This window comes from Dermacentor silvarum, chromosome 3 (genome assembly GCF_013339745.2).
Source record: "Dermacentor silvarum isolate Dsil-2018 chromosome 3, BIME_Dsil_1.4, whole genome shotgun sequence".
In the NCBI taxonomy this organism is placed as follows: Eukaryota; Metazoa; Arthropoda; class Arachnida; order Ixodida; family Ixodidae; genus Dermacentor; species Dermacentor silvarum.
In genome coordinates this window covers 130,512,728-130,525,553 of record NC_051156.1, presented here as the reverse complement: position 1 = coordinate 130,525,553, position 12,826 = coordinate 130,512,728, and the positions used below count along the sequence as shown (strand labels likewise).

Sequence of the window (12,826 nt, the reverse complement as noted above, 5' to 3'; positions counted from 1 at the left end):
ACATGCAAATAAAATTACCAAAACTAGAGTCCGTCGCTTACTCATTCCCCTAGAATGCGGCATTATTTACCTTACTGCTCTGACACGTGAGATAGCTTGAGCGCTGGAATATAGACAAGGCTTTGGTAAACAGGGCTTCAATGGTTTGTACATGCTAGGTTCTGTGACTGCCATTTAATAAAGTACGCCGTATCTACATGGGATGCACATGACATGCTATAAGGACATCTAATGGCATATAGCAGGTAAGAGCGTCTGATGCAGGTGCAGAATGGTAATGAACGAAGCTTCCAATAGCGAGGAACAGTTTTGACATATAAGAGGCAGTGCACGGTCAACTCTTCGTGTATCAACAAGCGAATTGCATCAAGTTAGTAGTTACGCCTACAAAGTAAAGCCTTCTCACCGTGCATCGCTCCGACGGTAATGGTCATCCAAAGCATACTTGGGGCGAAGGCGGCGCATATAAATGCCACCGATGTGAGAATGGTGCTTAGCAGCACGACGTGGTATGTGTTGAGGTACTGCTGAAGTGCACAGACGCCCAGTCCTGTAAGCCGTTGTACAATTTAGGCATATTACTTCAGGACAAAAAAAAAAACACAAGCTTCAGGCACCTGCGCTGCTGTGAGTTTGTTATAACTGTCAGGCATAGAAGAAATACATTTCTATATTATTACATCTTTCATTATAGCTCTGCTAACACGTGATACACTTACAATGTGTCATACTCACAACCCGGCTCCTGGGTGCATGATACTGGCTACCTTTTGTTCAAGAGATGAGATGAGATTTTGGCGTAAATCTACGCTGAGCTATGCTTGATGTCGTCGTGAACTTTTGCTGGTGGCGTTGATTGAAAGTAACGTACTTTGTACAATTGCTTAGACTGTAGAATGCTCGCCGTGCAAGAAAGAACGCCCATCTGCACACATTAATGACAACCTTCACAGCCAGTGACAAAGCGTTTCAATGAATCTACAGCCGGCTTTTAATAATAAGAAGACCTTCGGGATGAGATAGGCTTGGGTGGTGCGCGTTCAAGGAAGGATGGTGTTATTATCACTATTTAAGGATGGATTGATGGATTGACAGGCACGGTAGAAGCAGACAGGCAGAGCCTTGGGAATCTTTGCAACTATACTACGAGACTCTTTCTCAGAAAATCAAAAACGCCTGGGTGCAGGGAAGGATTCCTGTCAAAGCGACCAGCTGCGGACGCCTTCCGATGTCATTTAGGTTTTTCAACTTCGCAAGGCTTCTTTAAGGCCGCCGGACGTTGGGGTAAAATTATGTATAGTTCGAACAACCAGAAAAACAAGGTAGGAAAAACATAGAACAGGTGCTTCTATTGGTTTTCTCATCAGTTACCCCTGCCTTGCGATAGCTGATTCCAACTTGCTCCTGCAAATGTCCTTATTTCATCACCTTCATAATTTTCTGCCGTCCTCACTACGCTGCTCTTCACTTGGCACCTATTCTGTGACTATAATGGTCCGCCGGTAATCTGCCTTATGCATGTCATATGGCCTACGCAGGTTAATTTTTTTCTCTCGTAATGTCAACTAGAATATCAGCTATCCCATTTGCTCTCTGATTCACACTGCCACCTTTGATCGTCTTCACCTCATACCTAACACTTTTATGTCTAACTCGTGGCGCTGTGCTTAACTTTTTCTCAAACTTCTTGGTTAACCAGCAAGTTTCCGCCCCATATGTTAGTACCGCTAGAATGAAATCATTGTACGTGCATTTTTTACCAAGGATACCAGTAAGCTGCCGGTCATGCTTTGGCAATGCACTCCAATCCATTCTTTTTGTGGAAATTTTCAGCGCACCTTGAGAGTGATGAAGCACAATCTAAGCGTACCCGTGAACCAGTGGCGCACCGCCGGGGGGGGGGGGGGGTTGTAACACCCCCCCCCCCTTCCCTGAGGCCGACCTAACCCCTCCTTTAGTTTAACCCCTTTTCTTTCCTTGCGCATTAGAGTACTGCAACTAAGATGTAAGACACGCAATCATCTGCAAACTCGCAAAAAGCGCATTTTTTGACAGTTTCCCGTGAAGAAATTGAAAGTAGTGCTGTTTAGATGTTATTGGCAAACTGTCAACCCCCCCCCCCCCCCCCCCCCCCTGGCAGAGATCCTGGGTGCGCTACTGCCGTGAACAACTTCTACAGGCCGACTGCCAATGATCAACAGTTGTTCTCTTGCCAGGCTATTGAACGCTACCTTTATTTTCTGCATATTAACATTCAGTGCTACTCTTATACTTTCTCGACTTAGCTCCTCAATCATTTTTTGCAGTTCATCCCCGGCGTTATTGAAAAGGACAATGTCATCTGCAAACGGAAGGTTGCTGAGATATTCTCCATTGAACCTCACTACTAATTCTATCCAGTTTAACCACTTGAATACTTCTTCAAAGTATTCAATTAATAGAATTGGAGAAATTGTGTTTCCTTGCGTGACACCCTATTTGGTTGAAACTTTCCTTGTGAAGCAATAAATTAGCGATGGAGTATTTAAGTACGTTTTCTAGGATATTCACGTATGCTTCATTTGCTAAATGATTACACAATGCCTCCATGACTGCTCATGCCTCTACTGATCCGATGCTTTTTCATAATCTATGAAAAATATATAGAGAGGTGGGTTGGATTCCGCAGATTTCGCAATTACTTGATTCATGTCATGGATGTGATTCATTGTAGTATACCCCTTCCTAAAGCACGGTTGTCATCTTGGTTGGTGAAGTGACGTGTTCCCCTGTTTCTTTTGGATATAACCTTGGTGAATATTTTGTAAAATATTGACCAATATATATGGCGTTCTATATATATCAATATATGACGCAGGGAGAACTGCAGCATTCAAAGCAAGCCACAATTTCTCTTTCATAATTTTCGTAACTACCATTCGAACGGGGAAAACAAATACACAAATGCTTCAGTTGCGCTAATGTCTGGAATGCTGCATGAAATTTTATTTCATACCCTGGCGTATTTTCTAGGCTACTAAATCTAAAAACAACATCATCAAGTGAACTTGACAACCTTCCTAACGTGTTTCTGAAACGATCTGCTGAGTTCATTTGAAACTTTCTCGTACTGCAGCCGTGGCCTAGTGGTTGAACGTCCGCCTCGGCTGCGGGAGGCTGTGGGTTCGATTCCCACCGCCGCCGGGCACCCACTGGTTCAAATGGGTACAAGCGTGCCCCGGCCTGGCGTTCGGCTTCCTTCAGGGGTGATAAGCTTGGGAAAGGAGCCTGCGCCCTGAATTCCCGTCGAAACCAACGTGAGCACGGAAAAAATTGAAATTACTGCTGTTTAGGACGGCGCAGGGTCTTCCCTGCGTCTTCTCTGGACCGAAATAAAGTTATTTCACTCACTTTCTTGTTATTATCTATCGTATTTGATTACATCATGAAAAATTACAACATGACTGCAAGATAGCCAGAGTTGTGCCCATACACAAGAAAGGTGATCGGGCTTCATTGCAAAACTGCCGTCCAATATCGCGTACATCATCATGCTGTGATTTCAACCTAATTGGACATATTATTGCCAATCAGGTAAATGATTTTTTTAATTTTTAGCCGAACACTCAGTCCTCTCTAATTACCAACACAGGTTCAGTAAAGGCTACTCAACAATTAGTTACAGTAATACATTCACTCGCTTCATGTCTTGATAAGAACGGTCAGATTGATGCAATATATCTACATTTCTGCAAAGCTTTTGATAGAGTTCCACATGGCAAATACTAAAGTTCAGATGCATTAAAGTTCAGGAAATTTTTATCACATGGATACCGAACTATTTAACCTATCGCTACCAATTTGTAGCAGTTAATGAGCGGCAGTCAGGCTGTCTTCCGGCTAGCTCCGAGATCCCCCAAGAGAGTTTGCTATAGGACAATCATTGTTTTTACTGTATATAAACGGTATAATCACTGTAATTATTCCTAACGTGCAAATCAGATGGTTTGCGGATGATTATGTGCTTATTCAAGAAATCATTTCAACTAACGATCTGAACCATCTTAACACCGCTCTTGCTAACATGTTTAATGGTGTGAAACATAGAATATGAAGCTTAATACTGATAAAACCGTCTTCGCTCCTCTGGCCAAAAACTTCGCGCTCTTTTACGCAGACGCTAGATTCGGTGCCACTGCGGGAAGATATTAAATACAAGTACTTAGCTGTTACACTTACGAATACTTTATCTTGGAATTTACATATAGATAATATTTGCTTCTATATATTGCGTTCCGTAAATTATATTTTTAAGACATAAGTTTAAAAATTCACCCCCGAGTGTAAAATTATTTGCGTACAATTCAATAATTAGACCGAAATTTGAAACTGCATGCGTGGTTTGAGACCCGTTTATTGAACACAATGTTACCCATCTCGAAAAGGTACAGAGGAAGCCTGTAAGGTTTATTTACTTAAAATTTTTCCTGTATGACTAACCCTCTGAAATAATGCAGGCTAATGACATTCAATGCATCGACCAAAGAATGAAAGCTTTAAGTAAGCAATTTCTTTTCTTGCTGCAGAATCAGCAGCTAGCAATCAATCCATCACCCTATCTATCGTCTTCGACATTAACACATACTCGCCACCATCATCCTACTTCGCTGACACCGTATTTTGCACGCACAGATTCATTGAACTTTTCATTTTTTCCTCGCACTGTGACGGATTGGAATGATTCTTTGTTGTCTTTCGCCACAATTTGATGTTTTGAAACTTTAATAACTTTGTCTGTATTTGCTTTGTTTACCTTCTTACCCACCCTGCTTGTACCTTCAAAAGGTTTGCAGTATTCAATAAATAAATAGGTAAATAAATAAAATAATGCGTCAGGGCACTTGGTTTTCTCCTCAAAAGCACTACTGCTGAATATTTGTTTGTCATTGTGTGGAAAATGCTCAGAGTAATCGAAGACGGCAGAAGGTTAGGAGAACCCACACATTCAACTGAACCGATTTGAGCCATTCAGGCCTATCTGAGAGCGTTTTGTAAAGAACAGTATAATTAACTTGTCCGTCCCTGCAGCTGAATCGAACATTTCCTATGCCAGTGCGTGAATATTCATTCATGATCTTTTGGGCACGTCAAAGGTGCTGGCACTATTGGCAGAGGATACATCTCTATAAGCATTATTGAAACCACCGTCTGCGTTCATTAAGGCAGGTTTCGGTCATTTATGAAAGCGACCTAGAATATTTTCTTGCCGACTATTCACTGGGAAGAGAAGTTGCTTTACCAGTGGAAGCCAGAGACAAAGCACCAGTGCACGCAGTGCGTAGGCATTCCGGGTTATCTTATCCCCCTTAAAAAAAGTGACACCCCATACTCAGGAAGCATGTAGTGTTGCCCATTTCTTGAACGCAAAGATTATCCTGGTGATTGATTATTTGGAAATTGCGATGACAATAGCAAGATAACTTTAATGAAATCTTATGAAAATATTGCGCGCTGCCATCGACAATAACACGATGGGGATTGATAATAAAAGTTCTCCTCCAGTCAACACACAGGTTCATGTATACATTTTTCTCTATGCTGCCATTCGAGTTCGCTTCCAAAGAACTTTACAACACATCCGACACTCTGGATTTCCAATATAGTGACACTTTTGCTTTCGAAAGACCTCAACAAAACAAGGTTCGACTATCTAATTGCACAGAAAAGTGCCCCCAACCAGCGGTTGACGAGCAAGGCTAATTATTGGCACGGTATCGTCACCCTTCCTGGAGAAGGAGCTAAGAGCATTAGTGTGAGGAAGATTATGTTCAAAGACAAGGTATTTCAAAGGTACTGGCAGCTTTCATATTCAAAATGCAAAACTGTTTGATGGCGCTTCGTACACTTCCACATCAACGGTCGCCTACGCAATCCAGCACTCAGTGTGGGCCACATATAAGGATGTAGAGAGCAACCGACGTTAACAGTTTGGGTCCAGGCTGTAGATCTGTGGACTCTCCAGGAAATATTTAGCTTTTGTCGGAAGCACTTATGGCGCGCACTACTCATTTGTGGCACCGATGCGTTAAAAACTTGGGAGACGTTGAAGCTTCGCCTTTACAGGCCCGTTTACAGTCCGACGTTATCGGCGCGCGTGCCAGCGTCGTTTGCGGCCAGTCACGCAACGCCAGTTGCGCTGCGCCAGCCGAAATGCCAGTTGCGCTGCGCCAGCCTGCGCCACCCTCAGCTATCTTCGGAACATGCGCAGAATGGTCCCCAACCTGCGCGCTAATTGGTGACCCGTAAAACGAGCAATCGCAGGCAATTGTGGGGAACGGCATCGGCTAGCCGCTTCCGGTTCGACCGACTACGCGGGGGCATCGGTGGCATGCCCGGAGCGCGTGTTTTTCTACGCGGTTTCAACTGTCAGTCGTGCGAAACTTTTCGTCCGCTTTGTCGACCAGCAATGTCGTACCATACATGCAGATGATTTTTAGGTTTCAGTTCACTCTTGGCGCGGCGATCAGGAGCCAAGAAAAGCAAGGATACGCTTTTATTCACAAACGAACTCAGGTTTTCGTTTCGGCGGCCTTTTTTGTTTCTGCCAGGTTTAGCTCCACGACATTTGCCGCTGCCTGGGACGCACCGTAACTCACTGCTCTGCCTGCGGGTCAGTCAGACAGACGAAAAAGCTATTTTTATCCGATAATTTGTCAAGCGTATAGAAGCATTACTTAGAAAATCGGGTGCTGAGGCACCGGGTATAGCACCCTGGTAAATACTCCTTTTTTGTCAACAAGATGCGGAAATGGCCGTATCGCTGACATATTACGGCTGCGCATTACCTCTATCTGTGTTCAAGGAAGTAAGATGGGCTAGTTGGTTAGAAGTATGATGTATGTATCTCGCTGCGTCCCGTTTAAATTTGCGCCGTTATCGTTGCTTGAGTCAATGTTAAACAAACAAATATCTTGGGGAATCATTCCGTGTCGGCCCTTACACAGCTCATCGCCACCTGATAAATGGCACCGTACGTTCATTAAATTTTTGTTCACTGATGGTTCAGTTTTGGAAATGGCAGCCTTGTCTCTGATGCTTGTGCACAGCTGACTCAGCAAGGCATGTTGCAAGGCTAGCTCCGTGGTGAGTTTACCTTGAACGCTTGAAATTGAAGCATCCAACGCTGAACACCGACCATGGTTTTGCTAGACGCCTGCAACCGAGTAATCTTCAAGTGTGGCAAAGCCGGACTGCAAGCGCATCTATAGGCTTCAACGGCCAAGCGGTGGCAGCGGCTGCGCTTCCTCGAACCGGAAACAGCGAGCAAACGGTGCATCCCAGAATCCCTCGCTATTTCACGGGTCACCTATTTGAACGGCTGTCAGCGACCGTCTGCAAAGTGGCGCGGGCACCTTTCTTTTTTCGCGCGCGATGCAATGTGGGTTGACGGTAACGTCGCCTACGACGCGCAAATGGGTCCGGAGCATGGGTGATCAGAAGTCATTTCGGTGCTGGGCCCGTCGGGGCGCGTCAGAAGCCACCGGTTACCTTGGCTGCGCCCGTGCACCCCACTATAGAGGGGGTTGTTTTCGCCAACGTGACGTAGCGTGCGTGCGCGCGCGCGCGAGGGTTACACCGAAATATAAACGACCCTTAAGAGTAGAATGCGATGAAATTAATGGGTCTCCGGCGGATTCTCAGGCTTACCGGCAACCGCAACTTCTGCAAACGTAATCTTTACCGGGAAACGCTCTTGGCGAAAGCTATGCACGAAGGCGAGCTTTCTGATTCTTTTTTTTTCTTTTTTTTATGATAGGTAGCAAGCACGCGGCGCCCGCGGAGCTGTGATTGGTAGACACGTTTCGTTCACGGTCAACTCACGTTCAACGTCACCGACGCCATGCTCATTCTGCAACGGGGCCCTTAAAGAGCCGTTTATACTCCGGCGTACCGTGCGCACGCCCACGTTACGTCACGTTGGCGAAAAAATTGGAGGACGCTTAAGCTTCGCCTTTAAGAGTGGAACGAGATAGCGTTATCGGGCCCCATTCGCATCACATTTTTTCTTTATGAGTAGGCTTCACTGCAACACAGAACATGGGAAAGCCACCTTACAAAGACGAAGCTTACAATTATCTCCCTAAAGTCGGCTTCACTTTTAAACACAAATACATTGCTGGGAAGACGCTTTTCCAGGTGCAATGAAGTGGTCTTATATTAAACTGTCAAGGCCCTGGGACTTTTTTTATTATTTTAATAATTGTTTGCGATTTCCCCGACGCGCGCGTGTCTGAAACACATTAGGCAGGCCAAGTCCCAATTTGACCTGCCGAGGATGCGAGCGCGATCTGGATACGATTTTCGCAAGTGGCATACCCGAGCGCGCCGCTGTTGGTATGGTAGAAACAAGGAGGTTGGTTTTTTTTTCAACCTCGTTGGATAGAAATGCTGGCAAAAGGGTTTGTGTTTGAGTTTCCTCTTAACATAATTATGTTTTCTCGTACATTCAATTAACAGTCCGACGCCACCATGTCAGTAGGTTGTGGTTAAGTCGTACTTTACCATTGTTCTGACGGATTTCACCGTGATAAATTCAGTTTTTGTTCACTAACATCTTGCACCGCGCGGAGGGCCTGCGCGGTCGGGAGGTTCGGACTGATTTTCTCCTTCACTCACACTTTGCGCCACGGTGAGGGCCTGCGCGGTCGGGGTGGTTCGGGATGATTTTCTCCGTCATGGACGCTGGTATCGACACTGACGCCGACGCCGACGACGGATTTTCTGCGACACGAGGCCATTAACGGCCAAATCGACCCCGTTTATAGTCGGTTGCACCAGCGCAGCCACCGTAACCGGCGGCTTCCGACGTGCCGCGGCCGTCCCGGTGCTGAAGTGGCTCCTGACCCATTCGCGCGGCGGAGGCGACGGCACCGTTAACCCACAATGCATCGCGCGCGAAGAAAGAGAGGCACCCACGCCGCTCCGCCGACGGTCGCAGACAGTAAAGTACAGACAGCCGTTCAAAGCTGCGCGCTGGTTGGGGATCGTTCTGCGCATGTTTAGAAGATAGATGCGGTGGCGCGCGCTTTGAATGCATCTCTGGCGTAGCCGGCGTAGCGCAACCGGCGTAGCGTGGCTGCCCGCAAACGATGCTGGCCCGCGCGCCGATAACGTCGCATTACAAACGGCCCATAAAGATGTTGCTTTAAAACGCACGTAAACGCGGCTTTCCAAGCCTACTTGCCTGAGATGTTCGTGATTGTAGTGGCAACGCTCTTCGGCCAAGACGCCTCTTCTCTGGTTACGCCGAACTTCTCCACAAAAAACACGAGCAGAAGGCCAAACCACGACCAAGGCATGCCCACCAGGAATCCGGCACCCGCCATCGCCAGTGGCACTCCCCAGCACTTGTCTGTGATGCCGCGCTTCTCTTCCTGGCCTGTATTTCAAATTTCAAGAGCGTCTCTAGAGTGGAGGCAGAGAATCCTTGATACTAAAGTGTCGCTTGACGACTCAGAAAGCTGGCCTCTGTTTTTGAATACAGGGAGCACGCGCAGGAAAACATGAAATATGTGTTTTCTTGGTGGGGTTTCATCTGTTTTACGATGTCTTTGTGTCTGTTAACATTTCCTTTAATTGTGCTGCAATGTTTTGTCGATCACTATATACATTGGGAGTTTTAATGTGTTGCATTCGTTGTTAGGACTTTCACGGGCTTTGTCATCCCTTGAGCTTGAGGAGGAAAGATGCGTTAAACAACCCCAGTGAAAGCATTAAAGTTCCACACATTTCACCAAAGTAATGTGTGGGATTTTAATGTTTTCACATTCCCACGCGTATGCAATCTTACCTACGGTATTTTCTGTTTTATGAAGCACTGGGGTTGTTTAATGCGTTTGGCTTTACTTACCACTAGGAACAGGGCCCCAAACAATCGGTCCCGACTGACATCTGTAGCTGGATCCACACAGACCCTATTCCTAGAAATATGCACCCTGAATATAACAGGGCCCGGCGCCAAGCTCGGGCCGGAGCAATCATAAAAGCCCTTGCTCATGTACCTGGCGTTACATTTGTTGATGCAGCCCAATATTCCCATGGCACACGATTTGTGGCCGTCGCGACATGCGATGGAGTCCTACACCACGCCTCCAGCGTCACTACCCCCACTGCCGAAACGGCTGAAGAAGTGGCCATCGCCCTGGGCAGTCTAGATCCCACCTGTCACACCATCGTGTGTGACTCTCGCTCAGCCGTCACTAACTTCAGCAAAGGCCGTATTTCTCCTCAAGCTCTTCGTATCCTTCGCCAGGCACCACACTCTAAAGAAAGCATGAGCTCCCTGACATGGATCCCGGCCCACGCGGGCACTGTCCACCCACACCTCCCCAACCTCAACGAGGTCACCCACTCCATTGCGCGAGGACTAGTCAACCGCGCCAGAGACACTGGAGACGAGTTGGACAACAGGGACAATCTGACTACTTATAACGATCTCGTTAAGGCATTTTAGCTTAGTCGCCGAACCTTCCCCCCATCTGCACCCCAAGTTCAGCCGGGCGCAGGCTACCACCCTGCGTCTGCTACAAACGAATACGTACCCTTCACCCACCTGCCTCCACCTTATATTCCCTGATGTTTACGACGATGATGCACGCACTAGGTACAAATTTAGTCAAACAGAATAACTTTGTCTCCAGGAACCTCACTGAGAAATTTGACGTCAGTCCGCGCGCTTTTTACAGCGAAAGTTGTATATGGCTGGGCGAAACGAAAAACCGTTCGCCACATGTTTCGATAAACGTCTCGATTGGTTGCGCCATCAGTTACGTCGTTCTCTATGTCGCACCCAAGCGCGCGCGTCATTGGTAGCGCCATTAGTGACGTCGTTCTCTGCGTCGCACCTGCTCTGCCCGCAACACCGCCTCCTCGGCTCGCCGTTGGCTCATGCATTTGCATCTCGAGATAGCTCGGCGTCGTGGTTAGCAGCACCCACCCGCCATTGGCGCTTGCGTTCCACTATTAACACAAACATGTAACCAATAATTGAGAAACGCTTCAATACAGCGTCGGGATTAACCCACTGCTAAACACCGGGGCCGCACGTTTCAGCTTCGCTGGTTAACCATCTGTACAGGAGTGCTTGGCTGTAGTTTTTTATGTGTTTTTACTATTTGCCCTCCGTGATTTTTGATACCATCATTCGGCCACGCCGCCGACTACAACGCCGGATTTTCGCGTAATGGGGCGTATAATGCTTTCACATTAAAAGAGTGTATTTCTTATGCGCACTAACTGACTGTTTTAATTTCTGACGGGGACTGAGTATACTTGCTTATATACTTCTTACCAGTGTCGCGAAAGGTGGACCTGTTGTTTCGAACTTGTTAAATTACAAATTTTAGTCTGACAAGTTAGAACAACACACTGTCATGAGAAAGAGTCTTCGAGTGAATTTCGAACTCTGGGCATGTTCTTTGTGCAAGTAAACCATGATTTTTTTTAAATCATCAACCCTGCGGAAATGCAACTACCACGACTAGCAATCTTACCGCAACCTATATTTCAGGAGCACAATGGCATAGCCTCTGAGGAACCACGGCAGGTGTACCACCTCGCCGACATTGTACCATTACCATTGTACATTATTCATTCCCGTTCTTTTTTCTCGAGTACCGGCCTCTTCGGAGAACATTGAGCAGTATCCAGTCAATGCTGTTTTTTAAGACGCGAAGCTTGTACTAAGGCCATGTGCGACGTTTCAGCCTCAAATAAATGAGGGCATCCTTGCAGTTAGCCAATTAGACAGGCCTCTGCACTCGTTTGTAGATTCGGTGTGCCGTTTGACGCGTGCTTACAGCTAGCGCTCTTTCTTTCCCCTATTTCTGTCTTTTCACCTCTTCCTCTGCAGTGCAGAGTCGTAAACCGGACTTTCGGCTTGTGTTTCTTCCCGCTCCCATCGTGTACCATTTCTCCAAATCATAGCACTAAGAGGACTAACTTATTGGATTTGATTGTATTCGGGCCACACCAGTCGCACGCAGTGCTCCACGATCAAAGCGAACGCAAGCGACTGTTGTGGAAAGTGCGATGACACATGCATAGATGTAGCGGACTGACATGAGCAGACCGGTTCCGAGTTGACTGCCACCCACCCCGCTCGTCACTGCCGTTGTCGCTTCTCAATTCTCAACCTGGCGCAGGATCGGCGAATTAGAAGTGTGATTCCTTCATGCTATCTTTCCGAGGGGGTGTAGGGGAAAGGTAGGTGAGGAGGCACTAGTTTCTTTACTTGTGGACCTTGATAATTTTTGTTCAATACAATCAATTGTGGTATGTATCACAACAATTGATAATGAACCCGGCCCATTGCTGTTTTTATTCACTGATATTTTATTTCCGCTGACCTACATGATCTGCTGGCTAATATAGGCGAAGAAGTGTTACATTGCACAATGTATCAATGGGACACATATATCTACGAGTATATTCACTTACCATTGTCATCATCAGTATCAGCCTATATTTATGTCCACTGCTGGACGAAGGCCTCTCCCTGTGATCTCGAATTCCCCTGTCTTGAGCTAGCTGATTCCAAGTTGCGCCTGCAAATTTCCTAACTTAATCACGCTACCTAGTTTTCTGCCGTCCTCGACTGCGCTTCCCTTCTCTTGGTATCCATTCTGTCGCTCTAATGGTCCACCGATTATCCATCCCGCGCATTACATAGCCGGTCCAGCTCCATTTTTTCCTCTTAATGTCAAGTAGAATATCGGCTATCCCCGTTTGTTCTCTGATACACACCTCTCTCTTCCTCTCTCTGAACGTTAGGCCTAACATTTTTCGT

General features: G+C 46.5%; 1 protein-coding gene across 4 annotated transcripts in view; it reads right to left on the bottom strand.

Annotated features, from left to right (window-relative positions):
* The window catches only part of LOC119445787 (monocarboxylate transporter 12-like), a 105,049-nt gene that overhangs the window by 77,077 nt on the left and 15,146 nt on the right, over positions 1–12,826 (bottom strand). The window contains exon 3 of one of the 4 annotated variants that reach the window (XM_049663639.1): positions 407–550. The exons of the other annotated variants lie outside the window; for them this stretch is intronic. Coding sequence (XP_049519596.1) covers positions 407–550 — 144 coding nt within the window. The remainder of the gene's footprint in view (positions 1–406; positions 551–12,826) is intronic. 4 annotated transcript variants of the gene reach the window in all.